This window comes from Symphalangus syndactylus, chromosome 4 (assembly GCF_028878055.3).
Source record: "Symphalangus syndactylus isolate Jambi chromosome 4, NHGRI_mSymSyn1-v2.1_pri, whole genome shotgun sequence".
Classification (NCBI taxonomy): Eukaryota; Metazoa; Chordata; class Mammalia; order Primates; family Hylobatidae; genus Symphalangus; species Symphalangus syndactylus.
In genome coordinates, this window is record NC_072426.2 from 96,544,348 (window position 1) to 96,571,157 (window position 26,810).

The 26,810-nt window shown below is 44.3% G+C and overlaps 1 protein-coding gene across 46 annotated transcripts in view; it reads left to right on the forward strand.

Moving 5' to 3' along the window:
- Window positions 1-26,810, forward strand: part of KCNMA1 (potassium calcium-activated channel subfamily M alpha 1) — a 779,318-nt gene that overhangs the window by 541,064 nt on the left and 211,444 nt on the right. For 45 of the 46 annotated variants that reach the window (XM_063637484.1, XM_055275615.2, XM_055275604.2 and 42 more), the window contains 5 exons: window positions 9,079-9,189; window positions 13,023-13,128; window positions 14,901-14,983; window positions 20,059-20,128; window positions 26,376-26,531. In XM_063637484.1, the coding sequence (XP_063493554.1) occupies window positions 9,079-9,189; window positions 13,023-13,128; window positions 14,901-14,983; window positions 20,059-20,128; window positions 26,376-26,531 (526 nt within the window). The remainder of the gene's footprint in view (window positions 1-9,078; window positions 9,190-13,022; window positions 13,129-14,900; window positions 14,984-20,058; window positions 20,129-26,375; window positions 26,532-26,810) is intronic. The other variant, XM_063637497.1, reaches the window with a different exon arrangement.

Genomic DNA, 26,810 nt, shown 5'->3' on the forward strand with positions numbered 1-26,810 from the left:
ATTACAGGCATACACCACCATGCCCAGCTAATTTTGTATTTTTAGTAGAGATGGGGTTTCTCTATGTTGGTCAGGCTGGTCTCGAACTCCTGACCTCAGGTGATCCGCCAGCCTTCTAACCTGTAGCTCCTTCCAGTCCCTGTGTGACTAACAGATGCTGGAGGTCTGCTGGGCCTATGCAAGTATGTTGGGTCTACAGAGTGAACGGCTAGCAGCTTATGCTAGCTGTGGCAACACCCTTGGGTGTGGCTGGAGAACAAGGCAAAGATATGTCAAGTTGGTTGTCATTATGGGAGGGTCAGTCCCAACAGTCTGTGCTCAAGGACCATGATACATGATTCACCAGGGTTGTTAGGGAGGGAGGTGGGGCTCGCTTTGCAAATCAAAACCCTCTCCCGGGCAAAATTCAGAGCCATTTCTTTGCTTGGACTCATTCTCCCTCTATTCCACCTTCATCCCTGAAGAGTGAGGCTGACCTTTGCCTGCCTTAGTCTTCTCTCAGTCTCTGCTTGTATAGAAGCAGCATTATCAAATGAAGTCGGGCAAATCTGCTTTGATCTGAAAAAAGGAAAGTGTCATTCAGCTCCCTGATTTCTCTGTAAGAGCAGAGAACCATCTAGCATTGGGAGAGTCGGGTCAAGGGAAGACTTGCTTATTTTAAAATGTCCAAAGGCCACCAAGCCCAAAGTAGTGGGATGAATAAGATGCAGAGGGGTGAGGGTGCTGGGGAGGGAGGCATAGGAGGAATCAGTGCAGTTTGTGAGGGTTCAGCAACTGTGGAATTGCTTACTGAAGAAAGCTGCAGAATTCTCCTTCCAGGGAGGAAGGAAGGAAAGAAAGGAAAGGAGAGAAAGAAACCTAAATGGTGGTAATACTTGCATACTAGGTAACAGTGAGAATTAGGTGAGAAACCAAAGTGAAGGTAAACAAGTCTACCATTTAGGATTCTCTGGTTGCAGGCAACAGAAACTTATTTTTTTGCTGACTTAAGAAGAAAAGGTGTTTTTTTTGTTTGTTTGTTTGTTTTTAAAGGTTAGGGTACCTTAGAGATTCCAAAGAAAAACTGAAGAGCAAGATCCCAGAAAGGACAGAAAAGAGCCAGAGATATAGCTCTGACATTGAGGAAGTGGAAACTCGGGAGTAGTCATTACAGGGTTTTGTCATCAGGTTGAATCAACTCCCACTGTGATTAGCGTCAGCCTGTCCAAGATTTAAAAGCAATGATTGGCCTCACTTGGGCAGGAAACCTTGACTAAAGGTCCCAAGACTGTATGTAATTGGGAGACTGTATTTAATTTGGGAAGGAGCAATTCCCCAAATTAAAATGAGGTGCTGTCCACAGAAGGGAGGGTGTAAGCAGGACAAGCAAAATCTACCAATATCCCCCACACTGAGTTTCTCAGAATTTAAAGACTTGGACTGAGGTTCCTTGTAGGCTACAAGCTACAAAATATGTGTGATCATTTCTCACCGTGGTCTAATTATGGAGGTCTAACTGTGATTTGGGATGGTGGCGGTGTAGCCAGGGATCCCTCTAGGGTAGCTGAGGTTGTGACTGTCTGCATGTGGCAAGATGCAAAGTTCTGGCCCAGGTAGGACATCCTGGTATTCCCCACTGGGGCTGCCAGTTGTCTGTCCTCTGACCTTGGGGCTCTGCTTTAGAGGTGCCTTTGCTGCACTGTTGGGATCTATTTGCTCAGACTTCTGCCCCATTTAGGGAAACAGCAGCACAGCCTGCCACATCCAGAACAGCTCCATTGACAGCTGGAGAAGATGATTACTTTATTCACTTCCTCACTAGGAGGGAGAATGCATTTCCTTCCTTTGTGATTAGCAAAGTACTAGATGTGTCCATGGGTAGGAAATTATCTTATTGCTGAACCTCCTTTTTTTAAAAAAATTATTTTAACAGGAAATGGTAATAGTCAGGGTTTGAGGTTGTGGGACTGATACACACTCTCATTTGCTTTGTTTTTATTTTTCTTTATGTGTACAGATCCCTTACAAACTTGAAATATGCTAGATTCAGGGTGGTAGAATAAGCCTATGGTCTAAAAGGCTTGCAGTGAACTACCTGTTAATTTTCTTCCGCACTTACCATGGGATACAGTCTCCAAGATGCATACTTTGTCAACCAATCCATCAGTTAACAAATAGTTCCTGAAAGCCCAGCAAGTTTCGGGGGTTCCAAGCTGGGTCCTGGGGTAGGGTGGAGGGATGAGGCAGCACAGCCTGGAGTTAGGCTTCATTTGCCCATGATGTCTCCCCTATCTTTACTGAAGTCAGTCCCTTTGAGACATTGAGTAAATGAGGAAGTAGGAAGGTGGGAGTTGGATTAGTCTTATTTTTTGGCAGGGGGGGATTGAGCCTCAAGGGAAGCACTGGGGAACAGTAACCCTGAAGGACATGCCCCAAATCAGGGAAACCTGCATTAAGACCAAGTAGCCAAGAAAAGCACTACCAGGTGAGAAGGAAAGGAAAGACCAGCTTGCAGGAGTGTCATGGAGACGTGGTGATGCAGACACCAAAGGTTCAAGGTCAACCTAGGGGGACAAACGTGAAGCTTTGGTGCTGACCACTGTGTGGTTTGGGTCGTTGGGTCTCTAACCCCCCACACCCTGCTTCCTGTATGATATAGTGCTGCTGGTTCCCTTGAGAAGTACTTAAAATTCATTCCCATCGTGTCAGGGGCTACCAATGGTGAGATGCATTTTGGGAGGAGCAGGACGAGGAAAGCACGATTAGAAGGCTCAGCAGAAAGACAGAGAGAGTCTAGCATATGTATTTGATATAAATATTATAGTTTTACAGAGACATCTAGATCAATATGTGCCACATTTCATCTACCTCTTTGACAAAGTGAGCACAATGTATTCAGGGAAAGCTGTATAGGATTTTCAATTTACTCTGCCTGATTTATTGTGACAAGATAGCTCTGGGTTTTTTAAGTTCTTTATACTCGTTCCAGTAAAAATGGATATAGTATCTTTAAAAATAAACAGCCCAGAGCTGTGCATTTTACATTGTCTTCCTAGAGCGAGGCTCTGCTAAAGAAAGATCTAAGGCCTCCCCGCTCTCGCAGAACCTGATCGCAGTAGGATTTGCTGCCATCCCTTCTCTTCGGCTTTTTTGAGGGAGTATGGGAATGGTTGGGGGCAGTGGGGAGAGTAAATAGGGAAATCAATTAGGAAGCGATTGCAGATGTCTAGACAAGGTATGATAGGGGTGTGAACTAAGGTCGGACAGAGAACTGGAGCCCTGTGTGAGGATTCATCAGTGTCTGGTGGGTGCAGCCCAGTCAGCCTCGGCCTCTTCATTTTAGTGACTGGCCCCAGGTCACTGAGAACTCGCCCCCCCAGTCTGCCAATTCCCAGCTTATGGTGGCCTGCCTGGCAACAGCTGCTTTCTCTCATCAGAAGGCATGAAACTGAGGGAGGTGTTGTGCTCTGGATCTGGCACTCATCTTGCAACCTGTTTCCACATCAAAGAGAAGAAAGGTGCTAGATTAAACAATTGCCAAGGGCTATTCATTCAGATGTTGAGATAAACGTAAGAACGTGGGAGGGGGCCCATTGGTGACTATTCCATGATCACAGTTTCCCTTTTCAAAGGCTACTGGCTCTAAGAGCCAGTATCTGAGGCTTGTGAAAAGTATGTAGATTTTCCTTGTCATAGACCAAAAAGTCATCTTCAGTGGCTCTCTGGATGCCTCAGTCACTGCCCTCCCGTCCTCTTCTGCCTTCTGCCTTAAGTCACTTCCCCTAGGTTGTCCTGTGTACCTGTGGAATTGAGCTCTGAAACTGAAGTTCTGGCTCAACTTGGGCATGTGGGCTTTCCTGGCCCATCACCAAGAAGAGAGCAGAGGGATTGAGGAGAATGTGTGGGATTTCTTTCTGGAGGTGGCGATGCTTAAATGGCAGGAGAAGCACACCCACGTATATTTAGTGAAGATATGCACATGAAATAAGCAACTGGCAAATTTATGGTGACCCTCAATAGTGTTCATAATCATCAAACATTCTTCTCGTGAAGTCATTCTTAGCCCTCCAATGCCATGACCCACCAGCACTGCCCTTTTCAGTTAACCCAGCCCATATTTATGGAGCACTGACCCAGCACCAGGCACTACTTGCTCATACTGGATGAGTAATTCCTCTCCAGAAAGTGCTGTTGGATACTATTTTGGCATCGAAGATGCTTCCTTGTGTGTCTGAGGTGGATCTTTTATTCTAAGCCATGACCTGTCAGCTTATTTTTAGTTTATGTTACCTTTGCCCAAGAAATATTTGTTTACAGATCCAGACCTAGCGTTTAAAACCAAAAAGTTCATCAGATCAGAAATGGTTACTGATTGAGGACTATTGGTCATCTTCACAAATTGAGCGGTCAGGCCCTATAGAAATTGATCAGGACAATTGCTGGTGGTCTAAAAATGTTCAGATCCACATCCACAGATGGGGAGAGATTTAGCTACTCTCATAGCTGAACTTTCCTAAATATTCCCCTTTGTAAATGGATCATTAAGATTCTTGTTATCTTCTAGATTCCGGGCTGGTGAGGAAGTCCTGAGATGTACATGACATGTCTAAAATAGATATTTGGGGTAGGGTGCGGTGGCTCGTGCCTGTAATCTCAGCACTTCGGGGGCTGAGGTGAGCAGATCACTTGAGGTTGGGAGTTCATGACCAGCCTGGGCAACATAGCAAGACCCTATCTCTACAAAAACCAAAAGAAAATTAGCCAGCTGTGGTGGCATGCCTATAGTCCCAGCTACCCAGGAAGTTAAGACAGGAGGATCGCTTGAGCCTGGGAGTTCATGTCTGCAATTACCTATGATTGAGCCACTGTACTCCAGCCTGGGCAACAGAGCAATACCCTGTCTCTAAAAAATAAATAAAATATAATATAAAATAAAATGGACATTTGCATCACTTTGCAACCCCTTGGCTTGCCCCAGTCATATGGCTTCAGTTAAGTTTGGCTTAGAGTTCCTAACCAGTGGGACTTATGATTTCTGCCTGTAATCAGACTTTGCTAAGACTATCATGATACTGCCTATCCAGCCAGACTCTAGTGATCTTGCAAAACTGTGATGGTTTATCCACACCAGTCCCCAGACTAAACCTCTCCCTTGGCCAGTGGAGGACCCCTCCACCACGTATCCAGGAGGACCTCTGTGGGTCCATTTCTGCTTGCCCTGAAGGAGCAGAAGCTGAGATATACAAGCCTCTTTCTTTTCCACCACCACCTTCATCTTAGTGGGAACTGAAGTGGGAGACCCAGATTGCATCCTGGGCAAGTCACTTTTACTTGCTGCGGGATGCCAGGCATATGACTTAAGGAAAGAGTTTCAGAGAGGTTACCTGAAAAGACTCAGGTAGTGAGAACACGGGGTTGTTGAAGGATTAGGTGGGATTGCATAGGCCACAGAATACTTTATATTGGTTACATCCTAATTTACAGATATCATATGGCACTTACCACTTTATAGTGCTTACCATGGGCCAGATTACTTGGCCCTTCCATGTATCATCTCCTTAGATATCAGGATAACTTCATGAATCAGGCACTAACTCTGGCCCCTCAAAGGCTCTGGCTTTTTAATTGTAAAATGCAAAATTGGTACATTGTCCAAGACTATTTAGTTATTTAGTGTCTGAGCTGAGTTAACACAGGGCTATCAGAGTATGAATCTCACATGGTAGATATGTAGGTGTCATGGAACCCAACAGAGATAACTTTGGATGGGGATCTTTTTTTGCATTCTTCAAATCATGCCCTATGAACAACCATTACTCTGCCTCCAATGAGGTCATACCCTGCTCTCTATCTTAGCATATTTGTGATGATATGTCTAATAATTGAGGATGCAATAAATTCTAGTTCTCTTCTTCCTGCAAAGTGTCCTTCCCCAAACTATGGCCCTAGAATCTTCAAAAGTCTTGAAAATATTTCTGGTAAGTAAATGTTCCCCATTCACCATCCATCCCTCATGCTCTTGCAGGGCCCTCCTCAGACACAGGCCGGCGGAAGCAGATCTCCTAATACCAATTGCTGAGTTAGAGGCAGCTTCTCCCCATCCATCAATTCTAACTGCATTCAAACATTTTCAATATGTGGGCTCCTTGATAACTTTCACTGTATGGAAAACAAAATGGAGGGAAATGATTATTGGCACAAAAGGGGGAGACCATAAATCTTCAAATCAGATATAGGACAGATTGGAACAATATGGGTTCTCCAAGGTTGCCATGATAATGTATCTAATAACTCTCCTTGGGCAAAAAGGCAATCTGCTTTCAATCAATCTCGCTTTTTTTCTGAGCAAAAATACCAATTACGTTGAAGGAAGATTTTTTTTTCTTCCTTTTTTGATAAAGACAGCTCTCCACCCCAGAAATCATGCTGTGGCTAAAAGATATATATTTTCAATTGTCTAGAATGGTATTGGATAGCTAGCACCAAATGAAAAAAGTCAATCCTTTTTTTCTCTTCACTCTTGCCAGCATTTGTCTACTTCTTAAGAGAAGTGAAAGTTAATTAAAGGCTTAAGGGATAATATTGATTGCACTGGAATATATTTTATATGTACCCAGCACATTTTCAAGGAAGAGAACCCTGACTTTTTCTAAGGCTGAATAAATCAGCCAGCTGAGCTTTTGATTCAAGGGTGAGGGGGGGAACACATCTTTTCCCCTTGCACTTCTCACACATCTTTCCTAGGGATGAATGATTTCAGAGAGAAGGAGGGGATGCTGGCTGATGTTCTTTCAGTTCTTTGCATCCTGGGTAGGAAGAATGAATGTTCAGGCATTTCCTCAGACCTATCATTGATTTGAGTCTAGCTTTGAGTAATAACCAGGCTTATGCTGGTATAGAACTTCAAACTTTACAATGCCTGGCACAGGAGGCTGGCTAGGTGGTATTAACCTCTCAGCTTCCTCCTCTATTGAATGGGAATAAGTACCTTGCCCACACCCTTGGTTGCAGAGCAGGGAATCACATCTGGCTTACTTTCACATCCAAGTGATGAGAACAGCCTCAACCATATATGTGTCCTGTGGAGATACCCACACATTGGATTCATGTTGGCTTTGCTCCTAATCTTGGAAGTCTATGTGCAGAGGATGTTAGAATGGCAAAATAGCCCTATTGTCAGTTGCAAGGAAGTTAGGTCAGTAGGGGAATTCTGTTTCTCATTCACTTCAAACATATTTGGCAAATTCAAAGTCTGAAATCTTATTCAGAACATGCAAATTTATTTGAAGTATTTTGTCCATGTAAATGTACATGTGCCACAAGAAACATTTTAAAATATATGATAAAATGCGTATCATCCAAATGTTCAATCTATATTGTATATTCTGATATACTGTGTGTCACACTATCTTAGCCTCATACTACTCACCATATACTAACGAGGGGGTTAGTCATATGGGCTTTGGGCATAAAATTTGGATGGGTGGCTAAGGGACCTTCATCAACCTAGCGGGAGAGCAAAGTGATCATGTTAAGACATCTCTTCTGAAGTAGCTCATTGACACTCTTCCTTTCCCTTGGTGGCTGCTGCGTGCCTGATTGCTAAGCGCACCACTGTAATAATAACAGTCTGTAATGGTAATATTATTAACTGCATCGTGCACATTATTGATTTACTCTTTGTTCTGCATCATTATCTTTTCACCAATGAGTTTACTGCATTATTCTCACATACTTAGTCAAGCACCAAATTACAACGAAAGGGCAGGCTCTTATAATGGCATCTAATGGAACATTGCATAAGCCATCATCACTGCCTCCTATTATGAGCCACCTCCAGCCAATGAGCTTTCTGCCTTATTGGAATGTGCACAGAGTAATTATGAAGTGCAAAGGACATGGCCATTCTAAATTTTACCCAAGAAATTACCATGCTGCATGGTCACCACCTGCCCAAGTCTCAGAGCACAGCTAGAGATTCAGCTGCTGTCACTATCAGCCTGGGGGGCACAGGGACGGGAGTCGAGCCTCTTGCTACATACAGTCTCTTCACTAGAAGCCAGTGGTTTTATCTCCACAGTCAGTCCCCGGCTTTTTGTGTCGTGGCTGACTCTTGCATCAAATGCTTACTCCTGACTGGGCATTATGTGGCAAATATAAGTGGCCATGACATTGCCTGGTGCCAAAGTCAGATTGGTCCAGGAACCCAGAGCGGCTGGAGGGACTGTCAGTCTCAACAGTTGTGGATGAGGGGCTCATCTCTTCTGGGTGAGCCACTACTTCCGGAACAGAAGTCCAAACCACCCTCAAACAAGGCGAGCAATTCCAGCCTCATCCCTTCCCGGCATCTCCCCATCTTGAGGTAAATTCCTTTAGCTCTCCTGGAAATCCCAGGCACCCTAAGGAAGCAGCGCTCTGGGGACGCACAGCCAGCCGGCATGATCTTCCATTCCATAGGCATCCTAGCCCCATTTAGCCCTGGGTAATGCTCACTTACTGTAAAGTGTTACATGCCCCCATTGTCAGAGGAGTTATAGTGGAAAAATGCAAAATTTCCTTTTTACTGCTTATGGCCAGCAGAGCCTATAACGTGTCAGGCCGCACATTAGCCACCCTGATAAAAGTCTGCTTTCTTACACACAAAATCATCGTTTCAGCAAGATTTGTTATCTCATTACCTGATAAGCTCTATGTCATAAACCAAGACTCATACAGTAAATCTCCCCAGAGGACGCTTTGTGGGCAGAAAGGGAGAGATATGAATCTGCAAGGGACTTGATAATGCAGCATTTAAGCGCAAGCATAATGTCACTTATTGTTAAATGCATAAAACCACTTGGCCAAACGGTTGAGCTTTTAATAGGATTTTGTGCAGCATCAGGTGAGAAACCATATGCCTTTTCTGTCTAGGAGTCTCTGAGCACCTGCTAGCACCGCTGCTTTGCCTCACTGCCCTCAGGGGATGGGAGCTGGGCTTTTACGGAGGGAGGAGATGAATGCTTCCCCTGCAGCTGCCTCGCTTCTGCTGTCTTGCCGGGGGGTGGGATGCGGGGTCCTGTTGTGGTGTCTGGCCTGATCTAACTGGCCTCTCCTGTTCAGGCACATTGTGGTCTGTGGACACATCACTCTGGAGAGTGTTTCCAACTTCCTGAAGGACTTTCTGCACAAGGACCGGGACGACGTCAATGTGGAGATCGTTTTTCTTCACAAGTAAGAGCCTCCTACTGCTGTCAGACCCTTTGCCCAACCACACACCCTGCGAGGGACTCCCTGAATGTCTATAAGAGTGGAGGTCTTGGGGAATGGCACTGGGGATGGGGCCAGAGTTGGATAAGCCATGATCCCTTTTGGCCTCATTAGAGAAGATATTGCAGAACCAATGGAAAGGGAAGCAACACACTGGTTCAATGATGAGAGCAGAGTCTGCCTCTGTGGATGCGATTCTGGGACCACATCTGAGTTTATCTCTGGAAGAAATAATAGTGGAGCTCATTGTGGTCCAAGTCATCATCATTGTCCCCTTAGCAATCCAGGGTGTCCACAGTATCTGTTGTGGGATGATTAGCTGTATGGTGTGGATATTTTAGGAGTGCAGGAGTGAGTTGGTGACCAAGCAAGACACCAACTTAAGAGGAAGCAGGACAGAAGGTAATAGTAATAACAACTGCCACTCCTAGGAACCCCCAGCGTGGGACCCTAGCCAATCACTGTGCATACAGGCTCCCATTTACTCCACAGACAGAGTAAAAATACATATGCTGGACTCAGATTCCCTGATCTGAATCCTGACTCAACCAACTACTGGCTGAGCAAGTTACTTAACCTCCCTGTGCCTCAGCTTCCTCATCCATAAATCATGGAGATAATAGTAGTTCCTACCTAGTTGGGCTGTGATGAGAATGAAATGAATTAATCCATATGAAGTGTGCATAGCAGAGTAAGGCATGCAGTAAGTCTCGATAAGGGTTAGCTATCAGCCTGAAAAATAACATATATTTGGTTGTATAATCCACTTAGGAGGTAGGTCTTATCTTGTGTGTTTTACAGGGGAGGAAAGCAAGGTATCTCCCTTCTACCTAATGTTGAGGTTTTCAACTTTGCCTAATCCTCTTTTTAGGTAAAAGGTAGTCTGCCCCAGGAATGGAGAGAATTAGGGGGCTCCATTATGGTGACATGTGTGGTACCATGGTCGTCTTCTTTTATGGAGATGAGGCTGTCATGGGGCCAGTCCTGGCACCACATTGCAAAGTCCAGGACAAAGCTAACATGTTTGTGCCGGCTTGACGTGCTGTTGACTACCCAGCACTCGGTCCTACTCTGAGGTTCCACTGAGGTCAGCTTCTCTACAAACTCCCTGTTTGGTGGATTGCCTTCTTCTGGCATTTGCTCACAGAATGCTAGATTTCTGACTTGTCACCATGTTGGGGCACTAGCATTTCTCTTTTCTGCACTGATTTCTCCAAACTTTGAAAAAGCAGACCAGGCTATGTGAGCACAGGAGCAGGTACCCACAGGTTCCGTTCAGTGCTTAGCCACTGATTACCTGCTGTGTGGTCCATCCTCCGCTGAGCATTTTGGAAAGTTCACTAGAGGTATAGTGTGTAGGCTGTGCCCCCACATGAGTTGGGCATTTCAAGATGAACACACATGCAACCATTAGAGACAACATCAACCCTGTGTTATCCAAGGGATGCTGAAGTCATTTTGATCAAGTGGCAGAAGTGACTGGGGCCATCTCTTTCAAGGAGCATGAGTCTATGGTATTACTGGGGCAGGCTTCCGAATAAGATATGACTTGTCATTGGTCTGAAAGACTGGTCAGATTCACATAGGCAGCCACTTTTCTCTCATCCACTGCTTTAGTTTGAATAAACAAGCTGGTAAGGTGTGGTTGCTCATGCTTGTAATCCCAGCACTTTGGGAGGCCACGGTGGGCGGATTGCTTGAGCTCAGGAGTTCGAGAACAGCTTGGGCAACACAGTGAGACCCCATCTGTACAAAAATAGAAAGACTAGCCAGACATAGTGGCATGTGCCTGTAGCCCTCGCTACTCGGTAGGCTGTGGTGGAAGGATGGCTTGAGCCTGAGAGGCAGAGGTTGCAGTGAGTCAAGATTGCACAACTGTGCTCTAGTCCTTGTCTCCAAAAAAAAAAAAAAAAAAAAAAAAAATGGCTGCTAATGCTTCCATTGCTAGGATTCACATTTGTATCCCTAACATCCATCAATATCATACTTATAGTAGATGGCCCAGTTAATTAATTAACCTCTTGAAGCTCTGGGTTAATAACATACCTTCCTATAGGGTTGTTTTGAGATTTAAATGAATTAATGTTCATCAAGGCCAGGCGTGATGGCTCACTCCTGTAATCCCAGCATTTTGGGAGGGTGAGGTGGGTGGATCACTTGAGGCCAGGAGTTCAAGACCAGCCTGGCCAATGTGGCAAAACCCTGTCTCTACTGAAAATACAAAAATTAGCCAGGCATGGTGGCACATGCCTGTAATCCCAGCTACTCTGGAGGCTGAGACACAAAAATCACTTGAACCTGGGAAGTTGCTGGGAGCAGAGATCCTGCCACTGCACTCCAGTCTGTGTGACAGAGATAAACTCTAAGTAAAATAAAATAAAATAAATAAATATTATTTATTTTATGTATTTATTTGTAATACTATTTTACTATTATTTATTTAAAATGTTATCTGCCATATAGTAAATGTTAGAAAACATGAACTATTATTATTATTATCATTATGGACTTCACAAATGTTAGGCAAGTGTTGACTTATCACAGTACCTGGCGTATAGTAGGTTCTAACTAAATATCATCTCCCAGTGCCTAGCATGGTACCTTATCAACAGTCTTTTTCATCTCTGCAGAATTAACAAATAAATAAATAGGTCACTTGTTTAATCCTTGTCCTCCAAAGAGAAAGATGTCAGTACAGATCAGCACCAAGAAGTGTGATGAGTCGCATACACGTGTGTGAATCAAGAACAATAATGAGAGTAAATTCAGTCTGTCTGTGGCTCCTCAGAGTGATACTTTTTGATCCAGGCCTTGGGGGATGAGAAGTCCATGAGACACAGAAGCAGAGATAAGGTTCATGATGGAGGGAACAGCAGGATGGCTCTCCCAGGGGAACCTTGGGCTAATCCTTGATTGTATTAGTCAGGGCGCTCCAGTGAAACAGAGTCAATAGGAAATACATATATCAATATATCTAATACAGATATATATAGGTATCTATATATTGATACATCCATCTATCTATCTATCTATCTATCTATCTATCTATCTATCTATCTATCATCTATCTCTAGAGAGATTTATTAGGAAGAATTGGCTCATTTGATTACAGAGGCTGGGAAGTCCTACTGCCTGCCACCAGCAAGCTGGAGACCCAGGAAAGCTGGTGGTGTTTGAGTCTGAAGGCCAGAGAGTCATAGAGCCAATGTCAACGCCAGTCCAAGGATAGGAGAATGAAAAGAGATGCCCAGTTCAAGCCGGCAGGCAAGAAGCAAAAGGGACAAACGCCTCTGTCCTCTGCTTTATTGTTCTCTTCAGACCCTCAAAGGACTGGATGATGCCCACTCCCACAAAGTAGGGCAATCTACTGAATTCACTGATTCAAATGCCATTCTCATCCAGAGACTCTCCCAGACACACCCAGAAATCACACTGGATTTGGGCACCCTCTGGCACAGTCCGCATAAAATGAACCATCCCACTAGTGGCGCAGCCCATCTTCCCTATTTATGAGATAGGAATTCCATTCATACTGAAGATGACATTTGCCCAGAGGTCTTGGCCTTCCTAAAGCCCATGAACCTCTTTCTTTTACCGTGGTACTGGTTTGGTTTTCAGTTGGGCTGGGGTTTTACTTCTCTTGAGTGTGAGTCTTTTATTTATGGCAAGCAAAAGGGTGACTGTAGGTCACAGCCTCTCCCCAGGGCTCCCTGTGGAAATTAGAGAGGAAGGAGCCCATGGAGGCTGAAACCCCCGAGTCCATTAAATTAATAGCGATTTCTTCTCTCCCTGTATAGCATCTCCCCCAACCTGGAGCTTGAAGCTCTGTTCAAACGACATTTTACTCAGGTGGAATTTTATCAGGGTTCCGTCCTCAATCCACACGATCTTGCAAGAGTGAAGGTAAGGAGGAAGAAGTGATTTCTGCTTTTATTCCATCTTGGTGGGGGTCTGGGGGGGAGTCCTGACTCTGTGCTGAGGTGACACACCTCCTAGGTTGGCCACGAGTCATCTCCTAAACACCTAATGAGATCAATCACATACCAGTAACCTTGACGTCACCCTTCCACTGGTCCCAGGACCTCCTTCTGCTGGCATATGCAAGACTACCTATAACCATCCCACACTTGGACTGGTCATAACATGAAACTTGCTTTGCTGGTTTCCTCTAAATCAGCTACTCATCAAGGAAGTAGACCAATTGTATGGATCCAGTAGTCTTTATAAAACATAATAATCAAGTAATTCCCATATTGAACACTTAAGTTGGACTCAATATAGCTCTGACATCTATTATTTACATCTGAAAGAAACATTAGGCTAAAATATAAAATAAAATTTTACTAAGCTGTAAAACATTTGAGCTTTCTTTTTTCCCCATCTAAGACTCAGGGTGTAAAACTAAACATACAGTTATCTGATATCATTGATAATGGGCGAATCTTTTTTTCCAGAACCTGGTAAGTTAGAATCTTCTCATAAAGCACACCTGAGGCTTAGAAGGGAAAGGTACAAGGCAAAATGGCATCTGCTACTTTACCTATGTAATATAGATTTTGTAAGCATGTTCAATATTTGCATGCCAGGGGGTGTACATTAATATAATGAATTCACTGAAGTCTAAATGCTAACTGTGGTCACCGCATAATTCTGTAAATAATATAATTGGCCAAGATGAATAATCCAAAAGGATTTGGATAAATTCTTTCTTTGCATTATTAAAGAAATCAGAGACGATTTGTGACATACCAGGGAGGATATTATGGCCTCCCTCAAAATCCAGGAATGATCTATTAAGTACAACATACCAAGTAGGACAGATTGCAGACCTGAGCCAGCGTAAGAATTCTTATGCTCATAGAGTACAGTTAATCTTAATATTATCCAGACATAACCCAAGTTATTGCTTATGTAAAATCTTATGAGAACGTAGGGACAATTGTTATTTTTCGTGGACCTAATTTAAATGCAAGCAATCATTAGCACATCAAACTCATGGTCCCCTCTAAGGAATAAACCCTTGTGGCTCGTGTTTGGATAAGTCAGTAGGTATATTTTGAGTTCAACTGTGACACACCATTTCATACATAGATTTGTTGTCTTTTGAATATCTGAATACTAATTGGATACTAAGCAATATGGTGATGTTATCTGATTTAGAGCTCTGATCTCTTCCCAGCCTATAGAAAATGAAGATGTGAAAAAGGTCAGATGAAGGACTTCAGAGTGTACATTTCTGAATCCCCAATACTCAGTTAACTTGCTAACTGGAGAGAAGGGATTTAACCCACCCACCTCCAACTCCTGATAGGAAGAATTAGGATGATGGTGCAGATGGTTGAGAAAGGAGGTGGGGAGGAGACTGAAAGGCTTAATTAATTGTTATTTAAAGAAATCTGGAAATCCTACAAGTAAGCAACGATGCCAAATGAAAAGTATAATTACCAAGGTACATGTTGTACCCTCCAACAGCAACAAGATGAAATGTTTATACCATAACAAGAACTTGCAACCTACACTTTTGACAAAAACTATAATCTCTCAGGCTCTCAGGATTTTTTTTTTTTTCTTTGCAAAGCACCAGCTTCCCCAAGAGCTGTCAACAGAGAGAGACTACAGTCGAATGTGGCTATTTATATGTTTGTGTTCTGTGATTTTTCCTTTCGGTGTCTTAGATAGAGTCAGCAGATGCATGTCTGATCCTTGCCAACAAGTACTGCGCTGACCCGGATGCGGAGGATGCCTCGAACATCATGAGGTAACTCTTGGGGCGCTGGGGAAGGCCCTGGGCTTGGTGGTCTGTGGCCGTTCACGGCCCTTTTGGGTCTTCTGCAGAGGACTATCTCTATGAGGCCTTTTTGTCCCACAAGCCACCGTACAACTCACCAGCTGCATAGGCCTGGGGGAGCCGAGGCTGTCTGTGTGGGTTGGGGCAGTGGCACACAGGGTGTCACCAACAGGAAGCTCACCCTCAGCAGGTGGCAGCTCTGGGGCTTACAGCTGGCCTTGGGTTTGAGATTCCTTGAGACAGAACTAGGAAATAGATTGAGGTGGGTGCTGGCCTGAATTAAAGTACCATGTTCCCTAAAGGAAATGGGCCTGAGATATCTTAACTAAAGGCAGATGCCCCCAGGGGACATTTTGCAATGTCTGGAGATGTTTTTGGTTGTCATAACTAGGGGACCGTGCTGCTGGCATCTGATAGGTAGAGCCCAGGGACACTGCAAACCACCCTGCAATGCACAGCGCAGCCCCCACAACAGAGAATTGTCTGGCCCAGAATGTTAATGGTGTCGAGGCTGAGAAAACCCTTATTAGGGCTTTCCAAGTGTGTCTACGGCATACTGATTCCTATCACCCCAAAGGGAAGTTTAGTGACCAGTTAGCCTGTTTCATCCAGTTTCCCAAAATTAACGTTCTTTCTTGAAAGCCTTTTCAGTGCTTTTAATACTAATATGCATCTCTGAGATAACATACTATAGAACACTTTCGAAACCTATTTGACTATAAGCTTCTGCTCCTCTCCCACCTCCCCCAACCATTTTTTTTTGTTTTGTTTTGTTTTTTGTTGTTTTTTGTAGAGACAGTCTCACACTATTGCCCAGGCTGGAGTGCAGGGACGCAATCATAGCTCACTGTAACCTTGAACTCCTGAGCCCAAACGATCCTCTCACCTCAGCCTCCCAAGTAGCTGAGGCTATAGGAATGTGCCACCACACATGGCCGATTTTTAGATTTTTTTTTAGTAGGGACAGGGTCTTGCTATGTCTCCCAGGCTGATCTCAACAAACTCCTAACCTCAAGTGATCCTCCCACCTGGGCATCCCAAAACTCTGGGATTACAGGAGTGTGCCATTGCCCTGTCCTCCCCCACCTTTTTTTTTTTTTTTTTAACAGAACATCTTCTAGGGGAGGTCATACTGGGAAACACTGCCCAGTGCTTTTTGTGCACATGGGTTAGGCCTGTCAACTGCTAATCTTGGCCCCAACACCAACACCTTATTCTTTTCTTAATTCAGAAAAAAGCAATTGTTCAGTTTTTGTTCCTTGCATAAACTCAATAGTCACATTGTGTGACAATGAAATGACTAAAAAGTCAAGGCATTCTGCTCCAGGTAGTTAGAGGCCCTTTGGAATTTGTCTTTTCTGTAGCATTAATTGCAGAAGAGTTCAGAGGGCTGAGAGGAAATGATAAAGGGAAGCTTCTGGAGAGATGAGCTAAATTCAGTGGGATTTCTGTCCCACCGCATTCCCAGGAACTTTGACCTAACTGTGAACAGCCATCTTTCGGGCTAAAGGTTTCCCCTCTCCCTGTGGCTTGGTTTACTGCCTCTTGGGAACTTACCTGAGGTTGAAGGTCAAGAAGTTACCTTTACATCCTGACAATGTTTGCATCGCATTTGTCTTTGCTTTCCATCAGTGGCCCCAAGTGACCGGAGCTTCCCCATCAGTGAGGTGGGGGAATTCCTCCAGTGCATTTCAGAGGAGCCAGTCCTCCCTTAAGCATCTGGTCCTTGTGTCTGGCAGGCAACATCTGGCACCATCTTCTCTTGCCACTCACTTTTCTTTGGCAATATGCTTAGTGAGGTCATTTTAAGGAAGTTGATGCGTGAACTCTTCTAAGCATTGGGCTTGCCAGGCTGCAGAGAGAGGGTGGAACAGATTCTGGCTTCACACCTGGGCCCATTCCCAAATCAGTTACAGCTGCACAGTGGCTACACCAGCATCAGGGTTGGGTGTGTCACTTGTTCCTTTCTTTGAAGTAGGAAGGATTTTCAACTTTTGACACCTTTTTCTGTCATTGGAAATGACTTTTAAAAAAATGTAACCCTTTAAGGAACCTGGCTTCACTGTCTTCAAAATTCCAAATAGAAAACCAAAAGAAGATGAAGCTTAATGTTTTGACTCCACAGAGATGTTTGGGGCTACCTGAGTAATAGTTTTGAAATGGGTGTTTCTCTTAATTATAGTATTTTATTTAAACCCTAACTGTGGTAGGGTTAATATGAAGACACATAGGTACTAGGGTGACTGGCAGGATGAGGAGACATAGAAATTACTGGTCAAGGGCCGGGCTCAGTGGCTCACGCCTGTAATCCCAGCACTTTGGGAGGCCGAGGCGGGCAGATCACGAGGTCAGGAGTTCAAGACCAGCCTGACCAACATGGTGAAACCCCGTATCTACTAAAAATACAAAACTTAGCTGGGTGTGGTGGTGTGTGCCTGTAATCCCAGTTACTCAGGAGGTTGAAGCAGAGGAATTGCTTGAACCTGGGAGGCAGAGGTTGCAGTGAGCCAAGATCGCGCCTGCACTACTACACTACAGCATGGGCAACAGAGCCAGCAAGGCTCCGTCTCAAAAAAAAAAAAAAAAGAAAAGAAAAGAAAAAAAGAAATTACTGGTTAAAGGTAGTATCAGAAATGTGATTAAGTAGAGCCAGAACCGAGGCCTTGGCTGCAAAAAGAAGTGGGAAGTTCAGGGTTAAAAATGGGCTTTGTCTTTCTCTTGTTTGTATAATCCTCCTTCCTCCTCAGTTTAATGAGACCAATCTGCCTCCTTTGAAATTAAAATGTCAAAGATCCATTTGAAATGAGCTAATGCAGAAAACTGGCTGAAGCTGTGAACTGCAAGGCAGGGCTGACAGAGGTTCAAAGTCCTTGAGTTATAAGCATGGGCCAATACAACACTTTTCCAAAAATAAAATGAAATCCTTCAAGTGCAAAAACCCAGGGTGAATTTGTGCTGGGAGAGGCTTTAGCGTGATCCATTTCCTAAATTCGTAAGTTGCAGCTTTTCAGATAAAGCTGCTCCCTGGCTGCCTTCTCTCCATTTCTGCACTAAAAAGGGTGAAGTGGGGAGCGCTGCTGGGTGGGAAGTTTGTGGGGGCAGTCATAATAAATGCACTTGCATTTATGATTAGGCTTAGGAGGTGGGCCTTTCTGTGGAATTCCATTCTTTAGCCTTCCTTGTCACAGAAGGAAATGTACAATGTCACTTCTGACAGACTTGGTAATGACAAAAACCATAACTTACACGTGGAGAGAACTTTAAATGATTTCAAAGCATTTTCACATCTGGTCTCCCATTTGCTGCTCATACCAAGCCTGTGAAGTAAATAAAGCAGGTACTGTTGCTCCTAGTGTCCAGATGAGGAAACAGGAACAGAGAGCCCAGGGTTTTCCTAAAGGTCGCGCAGTTCATTAGTACAATAGCTGTGACTGGAACCCAGGTGTTTCCATTCATCTGGGCTCTGCCACTCCCTTTAGCACCACGATTGATGTGGGGAGGACACGTGAGGGCTGGGGTGGGTGCAGGCCATGCTTAACATTGAGTTTGGACTGGGGGCAGGTAGGAGACAATTTTCCACCAGATCGTGACCCCGGCAACACCTTGGCACTTACTTTTAATCAGCGTTTAATTCATCATTTTCTCTATTAGCTATGGAAGGCTGAGTCCTTGATCTCGTCCTAAGAGCCCTGCTTGGAAATCATTTTTTGTGATAGTGGCCAAGCGTGTGTCACAATTAGAACCATTTGTCATCCTGCTTGTTTGATTTGTCATTGTTGTCTCAAGTTGTTAACTTGGAGAACTGGACTCAGCAGATTGTTTCTGGGCTAGTCCCTAGGGTGTGGGAGATTGCAAACCTCTGGAGGCCCCATGATTTGGGCGTGCTTTCGATGTCTACCTAGGCAATAAGCTGGCAGCCCCTGCTCCAGGCCCCCTACTCCCCAGTACGCACATGCATACATCCCATCCCCAATGCATTCCAGGGGGCCCTCAAATTTTTCATGCCCAGGACACAGACTGTGGCTGTTTTGTGATTTTGTTTTCACACTAGCAAGAGGTATGGTGGTGGGAACACTGTTTAACCTGGCCCAGTGTCTGCAACTCCTCAAGATAGCCCTGGCTGCTGGTCCTGATGCAGGATAGGTGAGCCCCAAACTGGGGCTTAGCCCATGAAGGTTTATAGCTTTCCCCCAGAAAAGGCAAGCTGGTAGATAGGGCAGAAGGAAACAGCTTTATTGAAGCAGTAGTATTACAGCTCCATGACTGCTCCTGCAGAGCGGGGCTACACCATAGAGTAGCAGCTCTGGGCAGTTCTGCTGTTGTATTTATACCTACTTTTAATTGCATGCAGATTAAGGGGCAGCTTATGCAAAAATTTCCTGGGAAGGGGTAGTAACTTCTGGGTCATTGGGTCATTGCCATAGAAAGGCAAGTCCCATGAGCCCAGTGCAGATAGAAGCAAGTTCTTTGAGCTTTCTTTCTCACTGTCCACCCTGACACTTCAGCAATCGTATTAAAGGGTTTCCTCTTTCTTGGCCTTCTTTGTTCCTCATGGTGGCTTCCCCAAGTTGTATGTAGTGAGTGATGGAGCTGGGACTGGAATTCATCCATGCAGTACAACTTGCTTTCAGGAAAGGATCTGGTATGTGCTTGTAAAGTTACGTCACTATGAACATATTCCAAGAGACAGTTGATTTCATAATTGGACAACAGGCTTGAAATATGAAGCATTTCAATCTCCTATGATCTAGTAATAGTAATGTTCTAGGGCCTAGAGGATATAGGGAACCTCCTGGGTGTTGCCATGGCAATGGTAAACTGACAGGGCACACTGCTGGATGTGTCCAGTGAAAAGTTGCTTCTGCCCCATCCCTGTTTCAGCTAGTCTTCAATTTTGTCTGGTATCTGAGCCCTGCCTCTGGAATCAAGTCCTGCCTCCTACCTCAGTCCCATGGGTACCCCATTTGGAGACAGTAAAATTGATCTTTTGGTCAGACACCATGCATAAGGCAGACCTGTCTCAGCATTGGTTCTTTCTTTTTCAGAGTAATCTCCATAAAGAACTACCATCCGAAAATAAGAATCATCACTCAAATGCTGCAGTATCACAACAAGGTAGGAGTGCAAGAGCCCGCTCCAGGTCTGAAGACCCATCCACAGGTCCAGCCTCTTCTTCCTCATTATACAGCCTCACACACACATACACACACTCACGTGCCCACAAGCACAACTCAAAGACCTGGGTAAAGAGGTGTGATTGTTAAAAATCTTCCTGGGACATTTCTTTCTTCCTTCCTTCCTTCCTTCCTTCCTTCCTTCCTTTCTTTCCTTCCTTCCTTCCTTCCTTCTTTCTTTTCTTATTTTGAGACGGAGTCTCGCTCTTGTTGCCCAGGCTGGAGTGCAATGGCATGATCTTGGCTCCCCACGACCTCCACCTCCCAGTTTCAAGCAACTCTCCTGCCTCTGCCTCCTGAGTAGCTGGGATTACAGGCATGCGCCACCATGACAGGCTAATTTTGTACTTTTAGTAGAGATGGGGTTTCTGCATGTTGGCCAGGATGGTCTCGAACTCCCAACCTCAGATGATCTGCCCGCCTCGGCCTCCCAAAGTGCTGGGATTACAGGCATGAGCCACCACACCTCTGGCCCATTTCTTCAGTGTTTGCATTTGGTCACTGGAAGGATGCTCCTTCATGTACTGATTCATTCATTCGGGAAGTGTCTATTGGAACCCGAGGTTCAGAACTATTGATTTACTCTTGGATCCCATCCATACTTAAGTTATAACAACTTTTATTCGTATGTGCTGCAGTCATTTATTTATTCAGTAAATATTTATTGAATACCTACTGTGTGATTAGCACTCTCCCTGACACCGGCAGGAATATCAGTGAAGGAGAAGCCCTATTTTGTGTCCCCGGGGATTTAACAGTTAAGGTGTAGAATGCTCCAGGCAAGTGAGTGATAGGATTTCTCTATCTGAGACCAGGTGAACTAGTGAGTGCATAATGTGCTCTGTAAGAGTGTAATGTGGAACACATTCCCAGAGTCGAGATGAGAATTTGCAGAGTTGAATCAGGAAAATAGTAAGCTATCCAGAGATTAAAGAGAAAGGAATTTTCCTTGTGTTATCAATGGGGGATTGATTAGAAAGAAGACAAAAGTCAGAGTCTATGCTGTTTCCCTGTGATTACTTCTCAGTAAACCAGAGTCCAGTGTCTCATTCAAAGGCAGTGCCCCTTCTCTCGACCAGTCAGTAAACTTCCATAAAAACAGCTTTAGGGGAGGGAAGGTGGCACCTTTCTCCATTTGATGCGGTACCAGTTATGTCCTTAATGAAGCCTAGAAACCGGAGGCTGCCCAGTACCTGGAGCCAGGTGTCCTGTCTGTACAGAATAACTCCCTGCTGGGTTATGAGTGACAGCGTACCCTCTCTTATGGGCCATATTCCCTACGAAATAGGCAGTCAGGTGACGCAGAGAAAACCCCATTCTGCCAAATGCACCAGCGCCATGCCGTTATTTCTTAATTGCTGGCACGTGCTGGCCCATTTTGCTGTGTGGAGGCCTATCAGAGGCTATCACTGAGTGGAGCCTGCTGTCGGTGACTGGCCCACCATCCAGAACGGCTGACTGCTGCCAGCCACTGCCCACCCCTCGGCAGGTGGCTCCCTTGCAGAATGTGTTGTTCTCCAGCCAACGGATTTGGTGGTGGGCACCCAAGGTCACGTTCGCCTGTTTGTCTCTGGAAAACCCAAGGACACTGTAGAGATAAAGTGAGGATATTGATAATGCACAGGCGTCAAGCTGGAGAAGTTTTTGATGTCAGCCCTTGTAGGTGGAGGTGAATTTTATTAGCAAGGCTGTGACTGGTGACAGCTCCTGCAGCAACGAGCTCTCCTTCTTTCATTTGTGATCTGAAATTTCATTTAGTGTGGGAGTGCTTTAAGCTGTTGTTTAGATTTTTGGCTGAATTTAGATTGAATAGGAAAATTAATGTTGTATGTTTAGAAGGGGTTGTCAGTTCCTTTGTTTCTGTTTCCAATGAGTGCTGATGCAGCATCTTCAAGAAATTAAGGAGGATTTTAGCTGTGGTTCTTGTCCAACTCAAAGCAGCTCAACTGGCCTGGGATCCAGACAGTCCCTGGTCAGTAATCACATGATCATAGCAATCTGAATGTCTTTGGCAAACCTCTGTGTTGTAATTATTCAGAGACAATGAGGAAGGTGTCAACCAATTCATGATTATTTGCTTAAAACACATTTTGTTTAGAACCATCCCAAACTATTCGAGTTTTGGGGTTGGGCAGAATCATTTACAGATCCTTGGATGATTAGTAAGGACACAAGGAATAGAGTGACTTTGACACAGGGCATTTTGTTGTTGTTGTTGTTTCATATCTCTCTTCTAGAGAAAGAAGAAAGCGTCCACTCATCATCGTTTGTCTTTCATTCTTTGTAAAATTGCAAATGGACATTCTTCACCCTGTTTCACAGTTTTGCTCTGTTTCCTGAGATGCTTCCTACTCTTTCAATACATTTTCTTCCTCTTCCCTTTCAACATTTTTTTTCTGCCTTTCTTGGCACTTTTTGCTGCACTCATCCTAGATACTTAGAGATCTCCATGCATTACAACTTGCTTTCAGGAAAGGACCTGGTATGTGCCTGTAAAGTTATGTCACTATGAACATATTCCAAGAGATAGCTGATTTCATAATTGGACAACGGGCTTGAAATATGAAGATTTCAATCCCCTATGATCTAGTAATAGTAATATTCTAGGGCCTAGAGGGATGTAGGGAAGCTGCCTACTTTCTCTCCATGTAAAACTGGCCCTGAGTTTGTCATCATCATAATTGTAGACATTCGTGTCATATTTTATGGTTTTAAAAGAGCTTTGACATCCATTATCTCCTTTAGTACTCATTGGACCATCTGTGCATTTTAGCATCCCAGGGTAACTTCAGAGCAGGGCATCTAAGCTCTGTACAGACAGCACAACTCTGCTGGCCACAAATCGTGGCCACCACTCTGCAGCCAGCGAGCAGGGAGACAGAACAGCTTACTGCCACCGACTCCGTAAATGGAGCCACAGCCCATTGAACCAAACTGTGGTTCCCGAGAGTAGGCATTATAGAAGAGCTGATGGTCTCCAAAGTGTATCTTTTAATATCACTAGAATTCTTGGAGAGAAACGCTTTCATGCTGGCCGTCTTTTTCATGCTGGCCCTGCATCTTCTGATTTGAGTGTAAATGGCTCAAAGCTCTTCAAGGAAAGATTGGTTTATAACTTCTTGGAAAAGTATCACTCCTGATGATTTACCTGTCAGTGGATTTTTTATTTTTCCCAAAGACTCTAGTGAAAGAGGCCTTTATCTCTGCAAGCCAAGTCCCATGAGCCCAGTGCAGATAGAGGCAAGTTCTTTGAGCTTTCTTTTTCACTGTCCACCCTGATATTGGACAATTGTATTAAATAGTTTCCTCTTTCATGGCCTTCTTTGTTCTTCATGGTGGCTTTCCCAAATTGTATGTAGTGAGAGATGGAACTAGGACTGAAATCCATCTCTCCTGGTTTTCCAGGATGGCCTATTTCCAGTTCCTCCTCCATGAGATGAAGGAGGGGTTGTGAAGTAGCAGAAATGAAGGGCAGCCAGGTCTGCCAGATCTGCTCTTTATATTCTCCAAGTTAGGGAGAGAGGATTTGCCTCCAGACTTCTGGGCACTAACACTGGCATTTTTCATCAGACTCAATTTACTTCAAATGGAAAAGGATGAAGTTTCCAGAAACAAAGGATTTGTGTTCCTGGGTCAGTCTCTTCTCTTTGTTTCATGCACAGAGATTTCCCTCCAAGCATTCAGCAGGTCACCCTCACTCCTTCCCTGCGTTGGAGAAAATATAATGTCCAAAAAAAGAGGGCACAGAACCCTGAGATAAGGAACAAACTCAACTTTTCTATGTAGTCACATGGCCAAGTGTCAAGGTGGACAGTGAGAAAGAAAGCTCAAAATATGCCTACAGAACTCAAACCAGACAGGGCCACGGGGAACCCAAGGATGAAATGCCTGAGCCTCATACCCTAGATAGCACATGCGAATAGGAGGGACTTTCTCTGAAAGGTTTTGCTTGTTTGTTTGAAGGTGCCATGAAGGTTCGGAGCTGTCTCTTTAGGGCTTGGACCAAAAAAATCTCCTTTCACACACAGTGCTTGACTTGTTCATTACTTAAACTGAATTTCTCCTCATTCTTCTCAGGTTCTCAGATGATATTACTGCAAATGAGTATTTCTCCAGTTATACCAATGTGTTCTCTACGATGCCCAGGAAGTAAAAGGGAAAGTGGCCATCTGAAGCCAGTGGAGAGTAGGGAGAGGAAGGGATAAAGAGTAGGGCTAGTTGTTGGAATTGAGTCTGCAGTGTGGGGAAGGTTCTTTGATAGCTTGACAGCAATTACCACTTGCTGTGGCCCCTCCATGAGACTATTTTAACCATGCTTTCATCAGGGAGGGCACAGTCATCTCTCCCTGGAGTACCCGCTTTTGGCTTAGGATGCACAGGATTGTCACAGAAGTGGATTTTGCAAGAAGGAATTTCACAAGAGTAGTATTTTTGAAAGCAGAGTGTGGAACCCTTGGACTTGCTCTTTGTTTTCACAATGGAGTCTTCCATCCTTCTAGTTCAACTATTGTATATTGTTCTGAAAGTGAAGGGAATGCTCCCTTGGTGCTCCTTGTGTTTGCTGAGATGTGCAGAGAAATAATAACTTCAAAGCCATAGAATCATGGCACTAGCAGAGACTTAGAAGCGCTCTCTGATTCAACCTCCTAGTGCAGAGCAAAAGTTCTTTCCATAGTAACTTGGAGAAATACTTATTGAGTCTTAGGGACAAAGACCTTTCATTTTTTAAGGTAACCTTCTCTGTTTGGTAGACAAATTATATCCTTAGGAAGTTCATTTATAAAACAAGACAAAAATCTGCTTTCTTGGAATATATACCAGTCAGTCTTAATTCTGGCTTCTAGAACAAAGCAGGACAAACCCAATCTTGGACACAGCGGCACCTGAAGTATTCAGATGTAACTATCCTGTCTCTGTGAGGACGAGAGCCTTCTTCAGGCCAGATATTACTGGCTCTCTTAACTGTTCCTCAAAAGATCTTTTCTAGACGCTACCTCCTCTTGTCTTTATCACTTTTCTCTGGAAGTTATTCAGTTGATCATTTTCCCTCTTTAAGTCTGACTGAAAACTGGATCAAGTGCTCTGGAATTAGTCTGACCAATTCACAACAGAATGAAATGTTCATTTCCCTTGATCTGGGGAGCACTTCTAACAAGTAAACGCTGGCGTTCTCTGTAATGTCACATGGCTGGCCTAAAATTTGAGGTTTTAGTTACCCACACACTTAAATTTAGCTTTGTGTGTTTTGTTTTCTTTTATTTCTCTCCTGCCTGTTGCCAAGCTAGGTCTTCTCATTTTGAATTTATATAGTTGATTTTTTTTAACCTAAATGCTGTACTTGACATGAAAGCCTTGTAAATCTTTTTAGTTTGGTCTTTTGCCGATTTTTCCAACTCTGGAGAACCTTTTGAACTTTGAATTCTTTCATTCAATGTATTTTCTATGACTCTCTGCTTCATGCCACTTAAAAATAATTGGATGAGCATGCCTCTGGGTTCTTGTCTCAGGGCCTAACAGAAGGGTTGAATAGGACCAGTCCATTTGCAAAAGATTGGAAACGTCGGCACTCTGATTTACCTAATGTTTTAGGCCAGTGGTTCTCAAAGTGTGGCCCCTAGATCAAGAGCATCACTGTCACCTCCAACTTGTGAGAAATGCCAAATTCTCCAGCCTTACCCCAGATCTACTGAATCAGAAATGCTGGCGGGGGGCCAGCAATCTGTGTTTTCACAAACTGTACAGGTGATTCTGATGCCCGCTCCTGATGCCTGGGAGTCACTGATCTGGAGTATTGGAAAGGCAGGTAAAAAAGAAACTGAAAATATACACGCATTTGGCACTTTTACGGTCTATTAGAGGACTCAACCTAACGATTTAGCTAGACATCCTAGTAACCCGGGCTGATGTGTCTGTCACAAGAGGAAATTCCCTCTGGGCTCTATTTGGCGAAATGACAAAGCCAGGGGAGGACTTGGGCTTGGTAGGTGCAGAAGCAACAGTCCAGAGAGACTGAAGAGTGATGAGCAGAAGAGTTGCATAAAACAGCAAACATCAGACTGCAGCAAGGGAAAAGAAGGGCAAGACTGGATGGCCCTGAGTGGTTGGGCAATGCTGCATTTCCCAGAAGAAATGTTAAACAATTGAACATTTAACAGAGCAAGGTCTCACACCTGCTTTTCTTTCCCCAGGCCCATCTGCTAAACATCCCGAGCTGGAATTGGAAAGAAGGTGATGATGCAATCTGCCTCGCAGAGTTGAAGTTGGGCTTCATAGCCCAGAGCTGCCTGGCTCAAGGCCTCTCCACCATGCTTGCCAACCTCTTCTCCATGAGGTCATTCATAAAGGTAACGTCTCGTCTTATTAGAGCACATTAGCTCAGGATTCCATTTGTCGTGGGGTTGAGTAGAGAGCAGAGCTTAAACTCAAAACAGATAGACGGGCTCTAACCACTTGGGTTAAGGAGAAATTCCTTGTTATGGATTTGGGCATGAAGCCAACTTCTTTCAAAATTATGTTTTTATTTTTATTTGGCACATCCACGGCCATTAAATGATTGTTCAAAGCACAATCCCCTCTTTTTTTAGATAAACCACATGTTTATCTATCAACAAAGCCTCCGCTGT